The 23786-nt window shown below is 42.2% G+C and overlaps 2 protein-coding genes across 8 annotated transcripts; one reads left to right on the top strand and one right to left on the bottom strand.

The window, feature by feature from the left end:
- On the top strand, positions 1-23525 carry Mondo (MLX interacting protein mondo). Of its 3 annotated transcripts, none has more exons than XM_017089339.4 (12): positions 1-85; positions 1239-1927; positions 4452-4558; positions 7776-7849; positions 10664-10780; positions 20138-20267; positions 20329-20415; positions 20480-21883; positions 21944-22547; positions 22607-22730; positions 22980-23109; positions 23165-23525. In XM_017089339.4, exons 2-12 carry the CDS (start codon positions 1428-1430, stop codon positions 23296-23298), a joined length of 3411 nt encoding a protein of 1136 aa, XP_016944828.3. In that variant the 5' UTR covers positions 1-85; positions 1239-1427; the 3' UTR covers positions 23299-23525. The 3 variants fall into 3 exon arrangements, with proteins under 3 accessions (XP_016944828.3, XP_016944827.3, XP_065724933.2); XM_017089338.4 differs by lacking the exon at positions 1-85 and adding an exon at positions 213-229; XM_065868861.2 differs by lacking the exon at positions 1-85 and having other exon boundaries at positions 655-1927.
- On the bottom strand, positions 10746-19791 carry Gr39a (Gustatory receptor 39a). 5 transcript variants are annotated; one of them, XM_036821715.3, is made up of 4 exons: positions 18887-19791; positions 11081-11143; positions 10932-11021; positions 10746-10875 (listed from the first exon to the last, which is right to left on the bottom strand). In XM_036821715.3, exons 1-4 carry the CDS (start codon positions 19754-19756, stop codon positions 10789-10791), a joined length of 1110 nt encoding a protein of 369 aa, XP_036677610.3. In that variant the 5' UTR covers positions 19757-19791; the 3' UTR covers positions 10746-10788. The 5 variants fall into 5 exon arrangements, with proteins under 5 accessions (XP_036677610.3, XP_070852828.1, XP_065724935.2 ...); XM_070996727.1 differs by lacking the exon at positions 18887-19791 and adding an exon at positions 17508-18465; XM_065868863.2 differs by lacking the exon at positions 18887-19791 and adding an exon at positions 14147-15137.
- Positions 23526-23786: the final 261 nt, after the last annotated feature.

Here is a 23786-nt window from a genome sequence, read left to right as displayed (position 1 = left end):
TGTTTATCACAACCGCCGATCGCTTGACAACCCTGGTGGGAGGGCGAGGGCTCGCTCCTCGCATTAAGTTAATGTGTGCTAAATTGTAATTAAACTACGTAGCAGCTTTGTGTTATTGCGCGTGTGTGCGTAGTCGTCGTTGTCGCGCGAACGAACCGCTCGTTTTTTGTACTTTTGGGGGCAGCTGCAGTTGTGCCCCCAGTTCGTGCGTGAGAGTGTGTGTGTCTGTGTGAGTGGTGGGCACGGGCAAGTAAAAGGAGGAAAAAACGGAGGCAGTGCAGAGCCAGAGGTCAAAAGTGCAAACGTAGAGCTACTCGTGGAGTGCATTGCCGGGGTGGCAAGGTCAAAGGCGGGGAGGTCCATCGATTGCTAGTTTTTGGGTGGGATGGGTGAGAAGGGGCATCTCTTTTCTGCACATAAGTAACATATTCATAAGTACATATATATGTACACTTCTCATGCTGATAAGCAGCGCGAGAGAGAGAGAGAGAGGGAAAGAGAGAGCGCGCCTGTCAGCTGTTCAATGTTTTGGCTGTGTGCGGCGCACAGGTTTCGCCTGGGTCGCAGCTTCGTTCTTCGATCAGTTCCGTTTGTGGAATGGAACCGCTCGTTCTGCATCGTCCTCCGCCCACTCCGTCGCCGCCCACTCCGTCGCCGCCCTCCGTTCGCCGTTCCAAACCAATCCACAATCCGCGTGTGCCTTCCGAGCGTTTTTCGATCGAGTAGTGGGGGTTACACCATCATCGGTACAAGGAGCCATGTACATAAATACATGCAAACAAGCGGCCACTGACGTCTCTCTCGCTGACGTCTGACATACCCCCCAACACCCCCTAAACGTGCACCAGTGTGTGTGTGTGTGTATCTGTGTGTGTGCGATTATTGTTATTATTGTGCTTTGTGACGCATATAACGGCAAAAGCGGGGCGTGTTTTTTGCCTTTATTAGAGAAGCTCCCCATCTCGTGGGTAAAAAAGCGCCAATCGGACAGGTGTCGTTTGGCGGAAAGCTCGAGCTGTCGCTGTCCGTTCGTAGTAAACAAATCAGAGATTAGAGCACCGTGCTAGGTAGCAAACAACACTCCAAGAAGAACGCCTCAATTAGCGAATTAATCAAGAGATTGCCGGATCTCCCTGGCGTAATTTCCAAACGTGCTAAACACTAAACATATTCCTCCGAGTACAAACCAAATCTCGGTCATCGTTTACAACTCATTTGACCCGCGAATTCGTTTACAGAGCGATGGAAAATCACCAGCCACACGTAAAAAGGGCCAGCGCCAGCATTTAATTGCCACTGCTACGCCAGAGACATTAAAAATTAATAATAAAAAAAACCATTAAATGTGCCCAGTCACCATCAATAAAAGCAGTTTCGAGCTCGCGAGCAAAGTATTTGCATAGACATCCCCCGGGCACCTGGTGAAAATGATGCTGAACAAATACGAGGGATACCAACGCACAAGCCAAATGTTTCCCCACCACCAGCAGCAGCAGCATCAGCTGCAACAGCTCCAACAGCTGCAACAGCAACAGCAGCAGCAGCAACAGTCGCTGTCCCTGCCCCAGAACTTCCCGCACCTGCAGTATGGATCCACTGCATCATCCGATGAGCTGCTCAAGGCGGAGCGGGAGTCCATCCACTCCGGCCAGTTCATGGTCTCGCACTTCGAGGCCGAGGAGGCGCAGGACGACCTCGAGGACGATGGCGAGGTGAAAATGCTGGATCCCGAGGATCCCGACCTGGCCAAGCCGGGCGAGGAGACCAACACCTGCCGCGACGTCCAGCTCTATGTGCCCCAGACGGTGGCCCACTTCAGTGCCATGGACCAGGAGGGCGACGAGAGCAGCATGAGCATGGTGACCTCCCACCTGGAGATCGAGACCTCGCTGACCAAGCTCTTCAAGTGCATGAACCTGGCCTACAGGTGAGTACCCCAAAGACGCCGAACCCAAAACGCCAAACACCAAACACCAATCGCCAAACACCTATGTATGAAATATAGTTTCCCGCTTGTTCACGCGCTGCGAGCGTGATAACCGCCAAAAAACTGGCCAACGAAAATCCAGCAACCCAGAAAGCTTGGACCGCTTCGGTCGCATAATCGCGGCACATGTTGCGAGGCGACGTCGCTGCTCGGGTTACTTTGGACCCAACTTTGCCTCAATCGCTTGTCCACTCACTCCGCTGCTCCACCCCTCAGGCCCCCTCATTTTGGGTCGTACTTCTCCCATTTCTGCAAACGTCAGGGCAATTATCACGGAAAAATATCAAAATATTAAATATAGCGATATCAGAATCATTCCAAACCGCGAATTTCTGTGCAAAATTGGCGCAAATGACTGACCGGTTATGAAGCGCGAAATTAAATGCAAGGTGGTTGAAAAATATTCTTGCTTAGAGGACTTGGATAATATCTAATATGGGTCTTATATGGGTACAATTTTTTCGGAGGGCAAAAAGGTATATAAGTTGTACTATATTTGCTTAGATGGTATTTTTCCTGCATATTCAGTGGACACACTTCCTTATAAGACCTCTAAAAGTTAGATCTTTCACATGCATAAATCATGGTCTTTAATTTGGAAATATAAATCTTAATTGTTTCATTAGCTGCTACGTGTGAATCCATGGAATGTATAAACTAATTGTTTTTGGGCGCTTAGATAAGGTTCTACCTTATTTGGTTCATTTAGATCATTAGGAATTAATAAACATCATACGACACGTTCGTCTGTTCAATCTATATTTAACCACATATTGCCGATGGCTACCAATTCCGACCTCTTCTCTCATTTTATTCCCTGTGGTTTAACTTATTGTTGTTGTAAATAATAGTCTTATCAGCAGCAGTAATTTATATTGGACTTTCATTCTGGTCTGTTTACTTTTATTTTGCTAATTGTTCTATAGCTAAACAAACTGCGCTGTGGGGTAATAATATTCTTTCAGATATGGCGTAAATATAGCCGGAAAGCTTCCATGGGTGAAAAAAAAGAAAGGCCTTAAAGAATTTACGGACAAAAGTTAACTTTTTCCCAGGTGTTAACTTAAGAAAAGCGTAGTTTATCTAATCTAATATCATAGGTGTTTATAGCATCCTTCGCGATTATACTTGGTCAATTAGCCCAGAACGTTTATTAATAGGTATGCACTATTAAGCAAAAATAGTTCTCAGCGGGGTAAAAATGGTGTGACGATCACACCTTCAACATAAACTATTTCTTCTTATAAGTACATTTATTTTGACTAAACTTAAATAAATATGTACTAAAAAATTTGTCCTTACCAGCTACTGAAATCCATTATGAAATATTTTTAAACTAAGGGGCCCAAACTTGGGAATTTATATATGTTAATATTTTTAATTGGTATATCAAAGTAAAGTGAAATAAACAGTTTTTTCTTGATAATACATTTCAGAATCTTTTTGTTTTAGATATACTTTCTTTAATGAGGAATTGTTGACCAAGGGCAATCTTTTTGTTCGTAAATTCTGAAATAAACTTGAAAAGTATATAAATAGAGAGCAAATATAAAGAGAATTTACGCAAAAACTTAATGATAAATGTTTGAGGCTTTTGAACCGGAATCCCCCTTCAGTTTGGATATTTAAAGTGGTTTTGTCGCGCCAGACAAAATTTGGTATTCTACCGCAGCTATATGTAAGAAGTTTAAAGACTTATGCGTCATCGGAATACCCATCTCTCTCGTCAATACTTAGCAAATATCCAAAGAGTGTGAAATACTGGATTTGTGCCAGTAAATACCAATACAGGAAGTTAGACAAGGCCAAACAGCTACGTCACTAGATAAAGCGGTATCTAAGTTCTTCGATGGGGAGCCACCCCCACATGGGAATGTTGTTTGACTGCTTTCGAGTGCTCGATTGTGCAATATGAAGGGTCCGTTCGAGAGTAGTAACAAATGTCATGTATTTACCTGTTGTTAGCCTAATGTTTTTCACTGAATCATCCATCGACTACGATAGTAAGAGCAATAACAATAATAAATCAACAGTGTCAACATATCGAGTATCTGGTGAAGTCTGTTAGCAGTTTATTGTAGACATTCTCACTCTGACATGTGGGTACTTAATAATTGCTTTTAGTTAAGCCCCATATGCTTCTTAATTCACTTTACTGGAAACCCTTTATTAGAAAGCGGGATTGTGACAACATATACAAAGGCACAGATGTGCATATATAGGCAGATTTTACAGAGATTGCAACTCAGTTGGGGTTAGGGGTCTGTTTATTTTTAGATCATAATCTGCGCACTGCTTTAATATTTATAAACAAAGCGATTTGTTTGTTATAGACTTGTAATACTGAGGCAAAGGTAGATATCGTAATAGAGATACTATAGGCGAAATGATATAATATCCCTTGTTAGATCGATCTTATTTATATATGTTTTAACCTTTTACAACTTTTCTTTCCAATTTACAGCCAAAAACTCACCTCGCCCAAATGGAACCATTTCAAAGGAGTGCGACTACGTTGGAAGGACAAAATTCGTCTAAACAATGTGATATGGCGCTGCTGGCATATGCAATGTAAGTTAAATAGCTAAAGTGAATAATAGAAAAACCCCAAATTAAATTAAAAGTAAATTTGACGAGATTTTTCCAAAAATCTAATCAACATGTGCTAATGATTGGTTTCTACCGTTAAACAACTCAGATAAGGCCCCGCATTGTTTGTTTAGTTAGGGCTCTTGAGAGATTGCAGTTCGTAGAAGTTTTCCATATGTTATTGGCATTGGCTCAGGCCGATTGACCGCCATCGTCGGCATTGGTAAAATATTCCAAACAAATTATAAACCAATTTGATGTTTATTTCCCTGAAAAAAGCCACACGTGCAAAAGCCTCATAAACAAAAAATAAAACAAGAAGAAACGCTATAGACGATTGCCTCGACTACCAGATACCCGTTGCTCTGTTTCAAATTTCAATTAAAATAAATTTTCAGGGTATTTCTATTAGAGCGGCACACACGTTACCTAGCAAAGGGTATCAATACCCCTGTCCATACCAAATCCTGTTTAACTTAGATATTTATAAATCTTAAAATAATATTGCGATTGGTATGATTCTCATCATTGGGTATTAATCAATAAACTCAGTTTATACTTACACTGAAACATAATCTTTGAAAATGTGGGCGCCAGACAGACTTTAGCGTTATCAGCATTAGAGTGGGCGTGAAACTGCTGAATCAAACTTGCGGTACTTAAGAATCCCGAGAATCTGTACGCTTGATCCCAACTTATAGCTTTTATAGTTTTCGTGATCTCAGAGTTCATGCGGACAGACGGACGGACGGACAGACTTACGGACGGACAGAAGTACGGACGGACAGACGTACGGACGGACAGACGTACGGACGGACAGACGTACGGACGGACGGACGTACGGACGGACAGACGTACGGACGGACAGACGTTCGGACGGACAGACGTACGGACGGACAGACGTACGGACGGACAGACGTACGGACGGGCAGACGTACGGACGGGCAGACGTACGGACGGGCAGACGTACGGACGGGCAGACATACGGACGGGCAGACATACGGACGGGCAGACGTACGGACGGGCAGACGTACGGACGGACAGACGTATGGACGGACAGACGTACGAACGGACAGACGTACGGACGGACGGACGTACGGACGGACAGACGTACATATATGTACTTTATAGGGTTTGAAACGCATCCTTGTAACTGTTACATACTTTTCGACGAATACAATATTCCCTTTTACTCTACGAGTCACGGGTATTACAATTCCAAGTGATTCAGAGAGGCAGACGCTAGAAGCTTTCAAAGCACACTCGCACTGAGGTAATCTCACGCTTTTGGAGCAGCTGAACTACTTTCGGCTGTTGGAGAGTTGTCAACTGGTTTGGGGCAGATCCCAGACAAGATTCCCGGGAGACTGGATGAGTTGGCGTTGCCAGGCGGGCATCGGCTTCGCCACTCCGGGCACTCTTATCAAGGTCTGGTCGGCTGTGCCGCTTGCCCTTATCAGAGTCTGGACCCTCGGCGGTTGTCATTTCGTTTGGATTTCATTGCTTTTTGTTTTTGGCCTTGCCGCGGCGTCCAATTAAAAAGCTGAACATATGATTTCAGCGTCGGTGACTGGCCTCTTTAGTCGCTGCTAAAACATTTTAGTGACCACCCGCTCAATCGTCTAGACTGGCTCGGAGTTTTCCCGCGCACTTCAGCCGCGCGGCAGGAGTGTGGCGTATTCTCAAGTGTTCAATTGATTAGGGCACCTCGTCATAGGCAGAACCAGAACCAAATTGACAAGTAAAGACCTCAGTTTGAACGAAACAGCAAATCGCTTTCGATTTTAAATTCTGCTCACCGTCTGACCGTCTGCCACCGTTTCTGCTGATAGTAGGATTTAAAAAATTTCCGTTACATCATTTTGTGCGAGTGGGAGGACGGCAGCGCAGCGTTACACCCCATCGCAAGGGCAGTGATTATCTGCCCGCTCTTCTAGATGTCGACGACAACGGAGCGACGACAAAGGCAAATGGAAAATTTTTATGTTTATTTATAAGCAACAACTTCATCCATTTCATCAGCAAACTTTTTCTTGTTGTCCTCCAATTAGTCTAGTACTTTAATCTTCGCAATTATCTATATGCCATTATAGAATAATCCTTTTAAAAGGAGGTCTGACAGCTATTCACACCTCATATTTAAATCTGCGCATATTACGTTTCTATTTTGATCGTCAACAAATATTTTAAGTGCCTGAACACGACTATACTAAAATTCAATTAATTTGCAAGATTAATCTTTAGCCTTGTTTTGGTTGTTTTCATATCTCCCAAATCGTAGTATCAAGGTACATCGACGTCCAACACTTTCGGAAATTCCCAGGCAGACAGCGTTTTTATCAATTCATACCTGTCTGTGGAAAAATTCTGCTGTTTATAGGGGTCTTTCTAAAAATAAACCTACTCTATATTATCAAAATACTCTCCAGAAAGAAGGAGTCAACCAAAAAAATTACCTGTACTGGCTAATTCTACAAAGCATTGAGGGCATACAAATTGTTTCTTCAGATCGGTGGTGATAACGATTTTATAGACTGACCAAAAACAATAATATATCTAGTTTTATAGATATAACTGATAACACAGATATAAATTTTTTATTTTTAACAACATTGAAGTCGAACGCTTACTTAAAGCTAAATTCCGACATGTAAGGATTAGTTCTTATTAAGCCTTCAAAAAAGACAAAAAGCCTAGTACATTGACCGCGATTTTTCAAGCATATGACTGAAATAAGCAATTTCACATCGTCTTAGATTAAAATTTAATTACAATAGAAAAATGGTGAAATACTATTTTTATGACGATAGGTATATTGTCTGCGGTAGTACTAAATAAAACCTAACAGGTACATTTAAACTTTTAGAACTGATGTACCCTATGGCGGGAAATCAAAGTATATTCACCCTCAGTGCCCGTCCAGCTTACTCACTTTACGGTATTTTTCGTGCCTATATGTGTACAGGGTTTAACTGAGATTTAAGAACCGCTTGCTTAGTTGTACAATTGTTAGCTACGTCACAGCTCTCCAGATAATTGTTAGGAAGAGCCACTGGCAAAATCACACGTGTTGCTAACAACTCTTGTCATCTCTGGGATACTCGCTATCTCTATCTATCTCTCCCTAGAATCTTATCACTTCGTTTTTTTTTTATGTATTCCATACTAAACAGTGTTTGTGTGTTTTCCATTTTTGCAGTCATACAAAAGCGCAGAACCCCGGTGTGTCAATTCGCGTCGCCGCTGGACGTTGACATACATAGTAATCCTCAAGTAAGTACCACTAGAAATAAGAAATGACAGCTGACAAGTGAACGTCCTGTTAAATAATTCTAAAACCTTGACACATTCGACAATAGTTGCAACAAAAACTTCAAAATTATAGGTTTAGTGACTATCGTTTATGAAAGTATATGTGCTAGATCGTTTCGATTGTGTAATAGTCAAGGCCTTTTATAAAAAAGTGTTTGTGATTTTTTATTTTGTTATATTATGAAACGCAAAAAAGAGTAAGAGGTACACTCAAAAGAGTGTTTGGCCTGAATTTTACAATTTTAAAGTGAATAACGTTATTTTTTATTAGAAAATTTTTGTTTGGTAATAGGAATTAACATTTATGAAATTGTAGGTGCCAGATCATTTTTGTGATTTTTAATAAGCTTAATTTAATGTCATTTTCTTATTACAAAATGCCGAAAACGGTTGGAGATACATTAAATAGTGCTTGCCCCGAATTTTAGAAATTTTAAGTCAATAACGTTTTTTAATTAAACAAGGAAGAACGCTATAGTGGAGTACCTCGACTATCAGATACCCGTTACTCAGCTAAATGGAGATATGCAAGCAGCAAAGCGAGATTAAAATGCGCCACCTACCGGCGGTAGACAGATTTAAGCGTTATGGGCGTTAGAGTGGGCGTGGCAAATTTATTTTTGGATAAATCGATAGGTATTGACGACACCAATACATTTCAGTTAAAATTTTTTATGTAGCATGCAAATTGTGGGCGTCACAGGTTTTCGCGGTTTGTGGGCGTTTAAGTGGGCGTGGCAAACTTTTTTAGGTCAATCGATAGGTATTGATGAGAACAATACATTTCAGTTAAAATTTTTTATCTAGCATCAAAACTGTTGGAGTTACAGTTTTGGGCGGTTTGTGGGCGTTAGAGTGGGCGTGGCAGTCTACTGAAACAAACTTGCGCTGCGTAGGAAGCTCAGGAATCTGTACGCCAAATCTCAATAGCCTAGCTCTCATAGTTTCCGAGATCTCAGCGTTCATCCGGACAGACAGACGGACAGACGGACAGACGGACAGACGGACATGGCTAGATCGACTCGGCTAGTGATCCTGATCAAGAATATATATACTTTATGGGGTCGGAAACGCTTCCTTCTGCCTGTTACATACTTTCCGACGAATCTAGTATACCCTTTTACTCTACGAGTAACGGGTATAAAAATAAAATGATTTAGGTATTGTGACTATATAGAGATAAACATTTATGAAAGTGTATGTATGTCCTAGATCGTTTCGATTGTGTAATAGCTATGTTGTTTTTTAATAAATAGTTCTGACACTAAATTAGCCTTAAAAAAGTTTTGGAGGTACACTCAAAAAGTGTTTTAAATTCACCGTTTTTTCTTCTTTTAAAAAAAAAATCCTTTGGGAGTTTGTCTTTTTATCTAACCTTTAAAAAATCCGTCATTAAATCTAAATTTTAAAGCGAATGCTTTTTTCAATATATCTTTGTTAACAATTTCAATATTTTAAAATCCTAACCTAACCATTATTTCCTTTTAAATTATATCAGGGTGTTTTGCTTAAGGTGGTCGTAAATAGGGTTGATAATCATTTTTGTTTTAAGATTTAATCAGAGATTATTCCGCCTCACTTTACTACTTAGTCATTGGTTTAATAATTCGACCACTCGAAATTCAATCGATCAGTAAACATCGTACCACCCATCCATGCGCATCAAAAACGTGGAAATACCTCCGAGAAGTGGCGCACGCCTGGATTGGTTGGCAGAGATATCCTCATTTAGCTCTATCGCCAAAAAAAATGAAAACACTTCAGTTCTGAAAAGGAAGGAATCACTCGAATACCGCGTGGACGTCGCGCGATCGTCGTGCGCCATTGAATACCAGGGTGAGATACGGCTTGGACCCCTGGGATTGCCGTGGTCCTACCATCTTCTTACCGCCGGACTCTCCGGCCGCACGTGATAAGCGTTGTGTGACTTTTTTGCGATGGTATTTTTAGCTGTCATTAACCTATTGGCGGGGCACTTTTATTTATAGACTCAGATTCAATTTAAGTACCATAATGTATAATCGGTGTTTTCACTTATCGTTTGGTTACTTTCGCTGAAATTTATACAGTTTTAATACTTGGTACTTGTAGATTACTAAGTATTTTTAGATTAGTTTTAACGGTTGTAATAAAAACTATGAGTCTGTTACTGTAGTCCAGTTAATAAGAATTACCCTATTGTAAACTAAATGATGGTGAATTAAAATCGGCTTATAGAAAAATGCTGCAAGGAAACGAAAAACAACAAAATCTGTATAAACTGTTTTTTTTTTGTAATAGTTCTCACAACGCACAAATCGATAGCTTGTAAAAAGTTCACATCAAAAGAACTTTGTCTCAATGTTTCATAAACTTGTAAAGAAACATGTGCAAAATGTGGTATGAGCAAAGAATTGTTGACAAACATATTTTTGTTCAAACTTTTGTATGCCGACTTTGTAACAAAAAAGATTGGTATACATGTTCGAAAAAACTATTGTGTTTCTGTGCAATATACGATGTGTGTTCGTGTAAAACTCAACCGAAACTTTTAAACAACGAGTATCTACGAAAAGGCATACTCGAAATCGGATAAGAAAAAAAGTGAGCAAAGTATAGATCACTTGCTGAGAGTATTACCTGCCTCTCCCGTTATCTCGGCGTGAACGCAGATTACGATTAATCACAATTAAGTTAGAACATACAGTATATATTTGCTTTTGATTAGGAAATTAACAAGGTTCTGTTGTATACACGCTCTCATCTTGCTTTATCTTTCCTTTGTACCCCACACAGACTGTCGTTCTTGAAGGCAAGTACTGGAAACGTCACTCAGCCGTGATCAAAGCTGAATATAGGAAATGGCGCAGAAACTATAGATCGAAGGCCACGGGCTGTTTAACATACGATTCGGTAAGTCATCAAAATTTGTTAATGGTCTTTGTAGTGTTTTCCATTTCCTTGAACTGAACCAAAATCACCATGTACGTAAATATTGCTGTAAATAGCTGTTACAAAACGGAAAATGAATAAGAATATGTTCTTTCGGTGCAAAAGGTTTTACCTTGAACAAGGTGCTTTTATCCAGGGCAAAAAATCCATAGGCTGTTAGAATGGGCTGCTGTCGAAGGTTCTTTAGTAGGAATTTTTCAATCTACGGATGGATTGTTATTGTGATTTTGTATAAGAAAATATTTGACAATCTCTGTTTACCATTCTATCCAAACCAGTTCCGGTTCTAGGAACTTTAGCCAATATCTTTGCTGTTTTGTTGGCCTGCAAAATAGAGTATTAAAGTAATATCAATAAATTTGGAGTTAAGATTACGATTTTTAGGATGTGTGTTTATTTGATGGACCCATTTCCACAACGAACTCACTTCCACCGTTATGCCATTGGTGCTCAGCATTAGAACCAACATAATCATCCAGGGCGTGTCCCATGTGGAGGAAGTCAAGAGCACGTACAAACATTCGTTGGGGCCGAATTTGCCCTCTAAAACGGTGCTGATTAAGTAGAAGGGTCCCGAAGGCGCCATCAGCAGTATCAGCCCCACAATGGGCAGCATGAGCAAGCCGAAGCAATCGTTCAGCTCACCCATGCAAACTTTTAGTATCTTTTGTCTGCCCCTAAGACCAGGAACCAGATAACCCTGGTCCACCTGGCCATTGTAGTGTCTTAAACCGGCGCCCATGATTTGCTTGAGACACACAAAGAACACCAATAGTAAGCAGATAACCGAGAAGGCGTAAATGTAGACCACCATATACATGGTCAGCGGAATCACTGTCAATCCAGAGCGAATGTAACCATGAAGATAGTTGCCGAAGCAGATCACGGTGAGCACTCCGTACAGGATTAGGTTGTGCAGGAACTGGCGGTCTCTGGATTTGCACAGGCATCGTTTATTCAGGCGCAATAAGTGTTGCACCAAATACCTGTGCCGATGGCGCCTCACATACATAATCAAGTAGAGCAGGGAAAGCACCAGGCACGTGCTTCCAAAGATGAGGGTCTCGTAAAAGTTTCCCGTCCGGTTGTGAATGCCTATGTGGAAGAGATGTGGCTGTAGGTGGGCAAAGGTGAGGCATCCCGTAGTGGCGGCGAACATCACTCCCGCATAAACTAGAGCATAGCGTTCGCTTTGGGGAGTGGCAAGTAGCCTGCAATGCTCCGAATCGAAGTGACAACACATCATGCCCAGGAGGTGCAATAGGCGGAGATACAGTCGAAGGTCCCGGAACACGTTTGACATTCTGCAGTCGAGTTGGACCTTCTCCTGCGAACTAACCAATCCACCCGATGGGTATTCAATTTCATTGTCGATTTACCCGATAGCCAAAAGTCAATATTGTCATTATTCTCAATACTATTAGTGCTATTGTGAAGACCAGGAGCTTATCAAATTAGGCACCACACCTTTCGCTGCCCCTCACTGTGATACACTGACAAAAATCACTCAATATATTTGTGGATATTTTCTTCTATAAAAGCTTAAGGCCATCAATTATAAAAATGGAGTTACATTTTGGTCTTGATCATTTCAAACGACATTCGCAGAGTTAAAAGTTAAGTTTCATCCCTTAAAAAATATATAGCAGGTAATAGAAAGCATTCCGAAAGCATTCCTTCAGGAAATAGGAAGCATTTCTGCAATGTCATTTTCATCATAATGAAAGTCAGAGCGGTTGCACTGAATATTGTCATGATAATGGTTGTTTAAAAATTATGGACTACAAACGAATTGGTTTTTAAGTAAATTCAGGGTAACAAAAATCTAATGTCCAAAAAAATTACTACACTAAAAAATTTTGTTTTATGAATAAGTAAATAATAAGACAGAATTTGATAAAAACAGGTTTGGTATATACATTTTTTTTTCTTAGTTGGTTCTTTTTGTAGTTCATTGAAGTGAGGGCCAAAAGTTACTCACCTCCTTTTGCACATCGTTGATGTCCATTGCCAAAACCAACAAAACCACCCAGGGCACGCTCCAAAAGACGGCAGTCAGCGTCATGAAGGCAAAACGCCAATTCTGCTGATAGCGGCCTTCAAAAATAGTGGATACCAAGTAGAACGGACCCGAGGGGGTTATCAGCAGAATAAATCCAGTAATGGGTAATAGTAACAGTCCGAAACAACGATTGATTTCTACATGGCATAACCACACCACCTCGCTGTAATTACGAAAGATTCCATAGAATCCGCGGCATTTTTTTCCGGACTTAAAATTTTTGATAAGTTGTTTATTATGGTGCTTCAAAGTCGTGAGCAGAATACGTTGACAACCGACAAACAGGACAATCACCTGGCCCAGAATAAGATAGGAAAAGCCGTATTGAATGAGAAAAATGGGAATTGTGGTACCACGAACGCCTGCCTCCCAATAACCATGGGCAAAGTTCAGCATGCAAAAAACAAAAAGGGATAGATGTAGCTTATAGGGAAAACCAAATGTCCCCGCTTCCGTGCGACTCTCAGATATTTGGTTAAACTGCAACATGCACTTCAGCAGGTTGGCGAAGCGATAACGTTGCACATAGAGCTGAATGTAAACCAGCATGGTGACCAATGAACAGGATCTTATGTTAATTAGGGCATAGCAGTTGCCAGTGTTGTTGTGATTTCCCAAGAAAAAGTGTTGCGGAAAGTAGTAGCTGAAGATGATCAAACAGCAGGATATGCAAACCACGCCCATCATATACAACCAGGCCCTCTGCTCCTCGGAGGCATTTTCCTGTACTAAGCACTTTTCAAAGTCGATGCTGAACCGCAGGACTCCAAGCCAGCTTAGGGTTCGCAGCTGAATCCTTAACTCTTCAAAAGCGTTGCGCGACATTTGGTATGCGTCAATTAACTAATAACTCATTTTCTATGGTCGCTAGTCAACCATTAAAAAACCGAACCTTTGCTCATCTTGATTTGGGTAAAACCACTTAATGGATTAATTTATATCATCTCTATTTACCATTTGGTTATTAATTGGCTACCTTTTCGAGCCTATCGTATTGAAATACATATTGAATGGTAAAGGATGTTTGATGATCAGTTTCAGCTACGCAATTTTTCGTAATTTTGACTAAATATATTCTTCTTTGTCTGAAAAATAAACGTGTGTATGTTGATTCAAACCTCTAATTGTTAATCGTGAATTTAAAAAATGGGATCCATTTAAATATTTACACGAAAATATATCACCATTATCAGCATTTTTAAAAAAAAGTCTTTAAACTTTGCGGTTTTGCTCACCCTTGGTAAAGAAATTAGACCCCAGCTTACCTCTCTGCCCACCACATCGGTGTGCAGTGTCATCAGGATGGCCACCAAAATGGGAAGATTCCAGAGGAGCATTGTGGGCAGCGCATGCCACAGATACTGCCTTTCGACACGGAGTGCATCGATCCTGAAGATGATTGTTATCAAATAGAAAGGAGCAGCTGGCGCCGAGAAGAGTAGGAATGCCATAATTGGTACCAACACCAGACCAAAGTCGGAGCTCAATTGTTGATTGCAAACCCAAAGTAGCCGGCTTCGCTGCCGCAGACGAAGGGCACAGAAGGTTTTTGGAAATGTAAGGTTCAATCGGACTATCTTTGTGATCTCTTGATTGTTGAGCAGTAGCAAGCTTGTCGAAATCCGCACTAGGCAATAATGCAAGGCTACAATCAGACCGATCAAAACATAACTATAGGTGGAAAACGCGGTTAGTAGCACCGTTTGCCACATTTGGAAACCGGAGTGATTAAAAACCCTGGTCTGAAGAAAGCCGGTTAAAAGAACCTGACTGACATAAACAGCGTACATTCTGGCAAATTCTGTGGCATGCCGATTCTTCAGGTCCATGCGATTATGATGCAGTAGCAGGGATATCAGCGATGTTAGTCTGCCACGTCGCACATAGAAGTACAGATGAATGAGGCATATCGTTAGGCAGGACATGCCATAATTGGCCACAAAATAGGTATTTCCCACTAACCCATAAACGTCCAACTTGTATTCTTGGGGCTTGGTTATCACATGGCCAAGAGCCACCAGAGACAGGAATTGTGAGCTTAGCAGGCCTATCAAAGATATAATATCATCAGTCCTAGTTGCTTGCAATCTATAGCCACTATGATAAACGAATGTAATGCAGAGCAAACCGATGCACTTAAGTGTTAAGAGATACACCCGCAACTCGCCACCGAGGGTCATGACGGTATAACACTAACTGACATTCGGAAATAGTAAAGGTTGCGAAGCCTTTTCGGTTTCAACAAATAATCAATATCTATGAGATGTATCTATAGATGTAAAATGTGGGGTCGAACTAACTTCTTCAAATGGATTGTAGAGCAATTGAAAAAACAAAAAGGGATAGATGTAGCTTATAGGGAAAACCAAATGTCCCCGCTTCCGTGCGACTCCCAGATATTTTGTTAAACTGCAACATGGGCTTTAGCAGGTTGGCGAAGCGATAGCGTTGCACATAGAGCTGAATGTAAACCAGCATATTGACCAAGGAACGGGATCAGGCCAGTGCTGTTGTGATTGCCCAAGAAAAAGTGGTGCGGAAAGTAGTAGCTGAAGATGATCAAACGGCAGGATATGCACACCACGCCCATCATATACAACCAGGAACTCTGCTCCTCGAAGGCATTTTCCCGTACTAAGCACTTTTCAAAGTCGATGCTGAACCGCAGGACTCCAAGCCAGCTTAGGGTTCGCAGCTGAATCCTTAACTCTTCAAAAGCGTTGCGCGACATTTGGTATGCGTCAATTAACTAATAACTCATTTTCTATGGTCGCTAGTCAACCATTAAAAAACCGAACCTTTGCTCATCTTGATTTGGGTAAAACCACTTAATGGATTAATTTATATCATCTCTATTTACCATTTGGTTATTAATTGGCTACCTTTTCGAGCCTATCGTATTGAAAGACATATTGAATGGTAAAGGATGTTTAATGCTCCGCCTTTCAGTTACGCATTTCTATCGTAATTTTGATAAAATATATCTTGCTTATCTGAAAAATAAACGTGTGTATGTCGACTCTAACCTCTTATTGTAAATCGTGAATTTGAAAAAAGGGATCCATTTAAATATTTACACAAAAATATATGACCATTATCAGAATTTTTGAAACAAGTCTTTAAACTTTGCGGTTTTGCTCACCCTTGGTCAAGAAATTAGACCCCAGCTTACCTCTCTGCCCACCACATCGGTGTGCAGTGTCATCAGGATGGCCACCAACATGGGAAGATTCCAGAGGAGCGTTGTGGCCAGCGCATGCCACAGATACTGCCTATCGACACGGAGAGCGTCCATCTTAAAAACGATTGTTATCAAAAAGAAGGGAGCAGCTGGCGCCGAGAAGAGTAGGAATGCCATAACTAGTACCAAAACCAGACCAAAGTCGGAGCTTAATCGCTGATTGCAAACCCAAAGTAGCCGGCTTCGCTGCATCAAACGAAGGGCACAGAAAGTTTCTGGAAATTTCAGGTTTAATCGGACTGTCTTCGAGATCTCTTGGTTGTATAGAAAAAGCAAGCTGGCCGAGATCCGGACTAGGCAATAATGCAAGGACACAATCAGGCCGATTAGGATGTAACTGTAGGTGGAAAACGCAGTCAGTATCACCGTTTGCCACAATTGGAAACCAGAGTGATTAAAAGCCTTGGTCTGAAGAAAGCCGGCTAAAAGAACCTGACTGACATAAACAGCGTAAATTCTGGCAAATTCTGTGGCATGCCGATTCTTCAGATCCATGCGATTATGATGCAGTAGCAGCGATATCAGGGATGTTAATCTGCCACGTCGCACATAGAAGTACAGATGGATGAGGCATATCGTTAAGCAGGACAAGCCATAATTGGCCACAAAATAGGTATTTCCCACTTGCCCATAAACGTCCAACTTGTATTTTTGGGGCTTGGTTATCACATGGCCAAGAGCCACCAGAGACAGGCATTGTGAGCTTAGCAGGCCTATCAAAGATATAATATCATCAGTCCTAGTTGCTTGCAATCTATAGCCACTATGATAATCGAATGTAATGCAGAGCAGGCCGATGCACTTAAATGTTAACAAATAGACCCGCAACTCGCCACCGAGGGTCATGACGGAATAACACCAACTGCGAACCGGAAATACTAAAGGTTGCGAAGCCTTTTCGGCTTCAATAAATAATCAATATCTATGAGATGTAGATTGGAGCTATGTAAGATGTGGGGTCAAACTAACTTCTTCAAATGGTACTAGGAGCATGTCTATATTAATTATAGGAAATGCTGGAATTATTATTATTTTATTTATAATATTTAAAATAATTTTCCATACGCGTACCATTAATACGATTACTAAAAAAGTAATTTTTCAAAAAATGAATGTCGACTAAACTTAGATTTATATTTCACTAAATCATTTAATTTAATTTGTTTATAATCACTTCGCGCAAAATCAGTTCCTAACACAAATCTACACTACGGAACGCATATACAGTAAAAATATGGACGAGACTTTTTATTTATAGATTAAAAAGGGACTTTTATAAGTCAAAAACTGTTCAAAAGAAAAAAAAAAAAGTCAATATGGTTATGGTCAATATACGCTTAAAGTAGAACATTGTTATTTAAAAGTTTATGGTCCTTTTTACATACCTCAATGCCAACGCGGTTGCACATGAAACTGGCGGCGCAGGTCATAAAGGTTGGCATAAGCCACAAAATGCTGGTCACAAATTTTAAAACGATCGCTTTGTTGTTCTGAACCACCATGGTTAGATAGATAACGCCAGTTACATCCAGCGAGGCGAACATCCAAGACAGCCAGACGATGAAGCCGTAGACCAGGCTGATTTCATTGCTGCAGAGGAGCACCAGGCGATCGTGCAGCTCCAGGCATCCACGCAAACGAAGAAGGAGGGCGCTGCTCTTTTTAAGATCTCCCGATTGCTCTAGAATTGCCGTGATCTGCGACTGATTCCAAATGAGCACCAGGCGCAAGATGTGCACCATGCAAAAGTAGGTGCCCATTGTAAAGCTGGTGACCACATATCGCAAAGGAAATCCCAGCGTGGTGATGACAAAGAACTGCGAGGCACTCGTCAGCCACTCGCATATGCAAGTCCTGATAAAGTTGGCCAGGTAGAGCAGATTGGTGGCGATGATTAGCCACAGCAGGCGTTTGGGTAGCACCAGTCGCTCTTTTGATAGGTGCTTTCGGCGATAGAACTCTATTTTCCTTACGATCCGCAGGTGTGGCGACTGCAGCCAAATAAGCCAGGCGTTCTGAACGATTAGAATACCAAGGGCTATTACCAAAACCAGCCGGTCATAGTGGTTACCGGTCTGGTTCACATCACTCCTGAAGCACTTTCGCCAAAACATGACCATGACGGCCAAGCAGCTCACCAAATACGATTGCAAGACGAAGTGCACCACGTAGCAGATGAGACTGCGCCGCAAGAGGAACTTCTTCTTGGTGGGATTATAGTCGATGCAGAATATGCCCAGGTACCGACACAGGCGGTAGTAAGCACTCAGCTCCCCCGGATATAAGTCGTCCATAGCGAATGAATGTCTAGTGGTAGAATGAACCTATTTCAACTGCTATTCTAGTGGGTAACCAACCATTACTCAGATATTTATTATATACCCTGTACGTAAAATCATATGTATCCTTAGGGCTAGAGTTAGATTTTTTACATTTTATCTATTCATATAAAACTCTTGTTAAAATTTTAAGAACCAAATATTTTACCAAATATTCGTTCTGTAGTACAGATTTATGTAGAGAACTGTTTTTCCCAAAGTTATCATAGCCAGCTTAAAAAATATTAGTTAGGCATATAATTCAAGGAAAATCTAGTCAAACTCTTCTTAATTACATCAAATCAATCTATATCCTCACTACATATTTAATATTGTACCGATAACGATACAAATGTATTAAGGGGTGTCCCTAGGTCGGATCTACAAACTATAACACCTTAGCTTGTTTTCATAAAAAGGACGGTCAAGCGTTAATATCAACTCACCTGATTAAGTACGTCATTGGCGACCAAAGGTAGGCAGAGATAGAAGAGCATTGGCGCCATCCAACAGAGAATCAATATCAGGTCCACGACTGTCTGGAATCCCACGGCATTGCTGACATATAGTATTAAAACACACTGCATGACCTGATACAAGAAGAGAAAGAGTAGGACTCCGCCGTAAACTGCAATCAATTCCCGTTGACCCAGCAGCAGGATCTCGTCGTGGGCTCTCAAACAGACGGCCAGATCAGCCATTGAGATGGTGGTGCTGGACACCAGATCCTCCAGCTGCTCCACCTGGGCCTGCAGAAGCCTTTGTAGAACTAACACCATACTGGTGTAGCAGGTAAACTGGAAGTTGCCCAATATGCAGCGAGCAACAAATCCCAGCAGGGTTAGAACCCGGCTCAACTGCATGTTTGTTAACCACTGGACTCCAAATTTGGCCACCATGGAAACATAGAGTAGAGTCACCACTAGCCAAATGTAGTACAGCCAACGGGGCTTGGACATTTCCAGTGGCTCGCAATGCAATCGCCTCACCAGCTTCGAAAGACGGTGCAGCAGGATTTCCTGGGATTCTTGCTGCGACCGGAACCAAAAGTTGGCTAGCAGCTGACTCACCGAGGCGGCCAGGATCACAGCACTGTCATATCTGTTCCCGGTCTGGGACTTGGTGTCCATGTAGTACAGGGAGTCGGCAAATGCTGCCACCAGAGAGGACACAAAAAGTCCAATGACCAGGATCTGAGCGACAATCGAAGTCCATGTAGCATGGAGCCAGTAAACTTGTAGCGATTCGGAGAAGTCCAAGTCTGTGAGGCCCAAGAAGCGTTGATAATGTAGAAATGACACAAGCTTCAGGTTCATTTTTTCAATACGTGCTATTTCCCATGTTCCACTCAACTAACTAACTAACAAATCGTCTAAATATCGAGCGTCGCTATTCCAATTAGGCTAATTGTCGTCAGGTTATGTGCACCGGTATCTTTCAGTTGATAAAGATTATTGCTTTTATAACCAATTACAAGGGGTCCTTTTTGTTTTCAGACCTTGGAAAAAGGCCAAATAAAATAACAATTAAATGGTAATTTTCTTCGAAAATGCTAAGCCCATTTCTTAATCGTAATACATTTACTTTGTCAATACTTTGTTTAATAAATGGAAATTCTTTTTAAATATATTTATATATAATATCTTTATTTTAAAAATTTATTAATTACCTTAAACTTATTTTACTCCTTCTTACAGAAAAGCGAGTTGGACTTTTTGGAATGGTCGCCGCTGAACGATAGGAACTTGATGCCAGACGACTGGACAACGGACACCTTGTTCTCGGCTATAAATGTACCCTTTCCTTTCCCTGATTCCAGGGAAATTGGTAAGTGATCAATAAAGATTACTTTTATACCATATAATCTTATGGTTTCTTTATTGATTAGCACGCGGCGCTGGCATCGCTGACTTTATACAGCCCAGTTTGGGACCCTTGCAACCGAATTTAGATGACATAGACATCTCCTTCTCAGGTCAGTAGAGAGTATGTACCTTAATACAAGAGCTACATTAACAAGACTTATTCCCATTTCACAGACCTAATTCCCACAACTCGCTTGCCCCCAGTTCCGGAGGAGGGAACAGATGCTGAAATGCTCAAGAACGACGAATATTGTCTGTCAGCGATTGTGGGTGCTCCACACACGCTCTACTGCAATGACAGCATAATGGATGTGGTCAACAGCAGCAATAGTGGCACTGGAAATGTGGACGCAAGCATGCTGGAGCTCAACACACCAATAAGCAACATGTCGTACAATGAGGTGGAGCAACGGTTCGCCGTGGCGCGACAGGTGCAGCAATCCGCAAATGATTCTCAGCTTCTCGGGGATCCGAGCTCAATGTCCGGCAGGATGCACGGTGGGAAGCACTTTGGGGCCGTCGGCGCCAGTGACAACAGGTGTGTGATTAATGGACGCGTGGCCAAGAACACGCAGCGTCCATTCCGACGCGAGCCGCACAACTACGACAAGGCCCAGCCTACCTTGCACCAGACAAACCTCTACCAGCAGATGCTGGCCGAGCAGCAAAAGAACCAGCAGCAGCAACATGTTGTCGGCGGCGTAGTGCTGCAGCCATCTTTTCAGGCACAGCAGCAACAGCAGCAGCAGCAACAACAGCAGCAGCAGCAGCTCACGCAACAGCAACACTTCCCGACACAGCAGACAAACACCTTCAATAACCAAAGCTTCTTGAGCAGCTACACGGACAACTACCAGCAGCAGCAGCATCAGCAGCAACTCAACGTCAAGGTGGAGCCGCTGCATGCCGATGTGCTGTCATTACTAGGCGAGAGTGGATACAACTCTATTGGCTACAAGCCCTATCCGCAGTTCAAGAAGTCTGCCTCGACGGGAACCTTTCTCAATGTTCCCCGGCTGCCGCAGCAACAGCAACAACAGAGTTATCTGCAGCAAGAGCCGCCGCAGATGCAACAGTCGCTGCCTTTGGGTCTGAGTACTCAGCAACTTCTGCAGCTTTCGCGACAGCAGCAAGCTTCAAACACACAGCAACAGCAGCACCAAACCACTGTAGCTAGTCTGTTACAGCAGCAACATCAGCAGCAGCAGCAGCAACAGCAACAGCATCAGCAAACTGCTGTCAGCACAGCCACTTGGGTGTCTCCGAACACCATTTTGCCAAAGGAGATCCATCGCTCCAACAGCTTGCCATTGAACGTGTCGTTGAACAAGCTACCCGATGGCCGGCAGCTTATCCATGAGCAACCCTTTGCAGTGCCCAAATATCATGCCAAGGGCAAGTCGCGGGTGCGCAGCAATTCGATGCACCAGCAGCACACGTCGGTGGTGGCGGCAGCTGGAGCGGGAAGCGCTCCGTTGAGCGCGCACAGCTGCAGCAACCTGCTGGTTACACAGCAAATGCAGCAGGCGACTAGCGATCCTATGCTAAATAGCACCCTAGCCCAGTTGCTCACTTCGAGTAAGTTTTTGGCTTTCCAAAAATCTTTAAAATAGTTATGCAATAGTTATCCAATTTCAGATTCACGTCTCCAAACAGCCGTGGCGAACAGCTCGCCATCGAATTCATCTTCCGCCAGTGCCATAGTCACCTCTAGCAACAGCAGCAACGTGTCTCCGGCTCTATATGCTAATGTCACAACGCCGCTGTCGGTTCCGGTGCCAACGCAGCAACACTCACCAAAGAAGTCCACCTCATTGCCCATGGCCATCAATCCTGCACAGCACAGTCCCCCCGGTGGGAGCAAAATGCACAGCTTTGGGCCGACTACGGCCAACCTGGGCAGCAGTAGCCTGAGTTTGTCGCCGGACTCGCCGTTCCACGAGTCGCAGGATTCCCCGCTGTCGCCAACGACCAGCCTTAAATACCAGCCGAGGGACACTCAGCGACGGGCGGGCCACATCCATGCCGAGCAAAAGCGGCGGTACAACATAAAGAACGGGTTCGACACCCTGCACGCGCTCATCCCACAGCTTCAGCAGAACCCCAACGCCAAGCTGAGCAAGGCGGCCATGCTGCAAAAGGGAGCGGACCACATAAAGCAACTGCGACAGGAGCGCAATGTCCTAAAGGATAAGATTGAGGCTCTGCGAATGGAGCGGGACGAACTAAACAACTCGCTGACGTATGCTTCTCCGAAAAATTATATTTTTCAAAAAAATTAATATATTATTCTTTTTAAAGGCACCTTCACTCCATATTGCCTGCAAATGGAGCTCCTGTGACGCGGCAGGGCACGGAGCATGTTCGGCAGCTGTACGAGATCTATGTGCGGTACAATACGATGAATGATTGGAAGTTTTGGATTGTAAGTAGGGAAGCGACTATATTGGGAAATAGAGGGTTGCGTTAGAAAAATGATTTGATTCGAAATTACATTTTAAAAGGTTTAAAAAGTATAATAAACAATTATAATTCAAACTAATTGTTAAATATACATTTTTTAAGCATGAATAGACACATTTTTTCCGCATCTTTATGCATAAAAGAAAAAGAACGTATTACATTGACATACTATAATCTGTTAAAGCTTATTAATTTTTGATTGTATTTCCAGTTGGGTCTCATTCTGGAACCTTTGCTTGCCTCATACACGTCAACAGTCTCGAGTGCTAGTCTGGATGAGCTACGCCGAACCGCCTTCCTCTGGGTCGATCAGCACTGTTCCCTTATTGATCTGCGACCCGGTAAGAAATTCCTTTTCAAAGAGATATGGTGTTTTAATATTCCTTTTACTTTCAGCCGTTACGAATAAATTGAAGTACCTATCTATGCATACGGATATCGTATCGGATCCACCCAGCACATTGCAAGAGGAGGTGGTCAAGGCCCTTCAGAACTCAAGTGGCCAGCATCCCAATCTACATGGCCCCTAACCGTCGATGCTGTTGCCCGTGATATGAATTTATTTAATTCAATCTTTATTTTAAAAAATAACTTCAACAAATTGTGCAGCACTAATTGTACAAAATGAAAATTAGGCAGTTTTTATACAAGAGATTGGCAGCCGGCAATAGATAGATACGCAGAGCAGCAATTAGTGCCTACAATCTTTGACTTAAGCGTAAAATAAACTAACGATTTTACAAGTTTTTTGACGTAATCTGCGAATGTTTTTTGGGTGTTTGATTAATTGTTTTCACGGATTGGAATTGCTTGTTATCGCAAAGTTGTAAAACTTATCGTAACATACTTTAAAAGTTTATGAAAAACAAAGCTCCATTTCATATAACTTTGATTGTCGATTGCCTCGACAATGGTACTAACATATTGGTATACTTTATATATTACTTTTCAGTACCATACTCCCTTTTGTAATTTTCAAGTAACTGTTTATAAAGGGAAAAGTTTTAAAAGTTTGGTG

The sequence above is a fragment of the Drosophila suzukii genome, chromosome 2L (assembly GCF_043229965.1).
Source record: "Drosophila suzukii chromosome 2L, CBGP_Dsuzu_IsoJpt1.0, whole genome shotgun sequence".
Taxonomy (NCBI): Eukaryota; Metazoa; Arthropoda; class Insecta; order Diptera; family Drosophilidae; genus Drosophila; species Drosophila suzukii.
The sequence above is the reverse complement of the archived record's forward strand: the minus strand, read 5'-3'. Positions and strand labels throughout refer to the sequence as shown.

Bases quoted from the DNA above. Each gene is read 5' to 3' on its own strand.
- Mondo (XM_017089339.4), top strand. From the start codon at position 1,428: ATGATGCTGAACAAATACGAGGGATACCAACGCACAAGCCAAATGTTT. The intron at 7,850-10,663 runs GTAAGTACCACT...TACCCCACACAG, and splicing joins ACATACATAGTAATCCTCAA to ACTGTCGTTCTTGAAGGCAA. The intron at 22,548-22,606 runs GTATGCTTCTCC...TTCTTTTTAAAG, and splicing joins GAACTAAACAACTCGCTGAC to GCACCTTCACTCCATATTGC.
- Gr39a (XM_065868863.2), bottom strand. From the start codon at position 15,061: ATGACCCTCGGTGGCGAGTTGCGGGTGTATCTCTTAACACTTAAGTGC. The intron at 11,022-11,080 runs GTAAACAGAGAT...ATCCATCCGTAG, and splicing joins GAACTGGTTTGGATAGAATG to ATTGAAAAATTCCTACTAAA. The intron at 10,876-10,931 runs GTAAAACCTTTT...GTTTTGTAACAG, and splicing joins ATAAAAGCACCTTGTTCAAG to CTATTTACAGCAATATTTAC.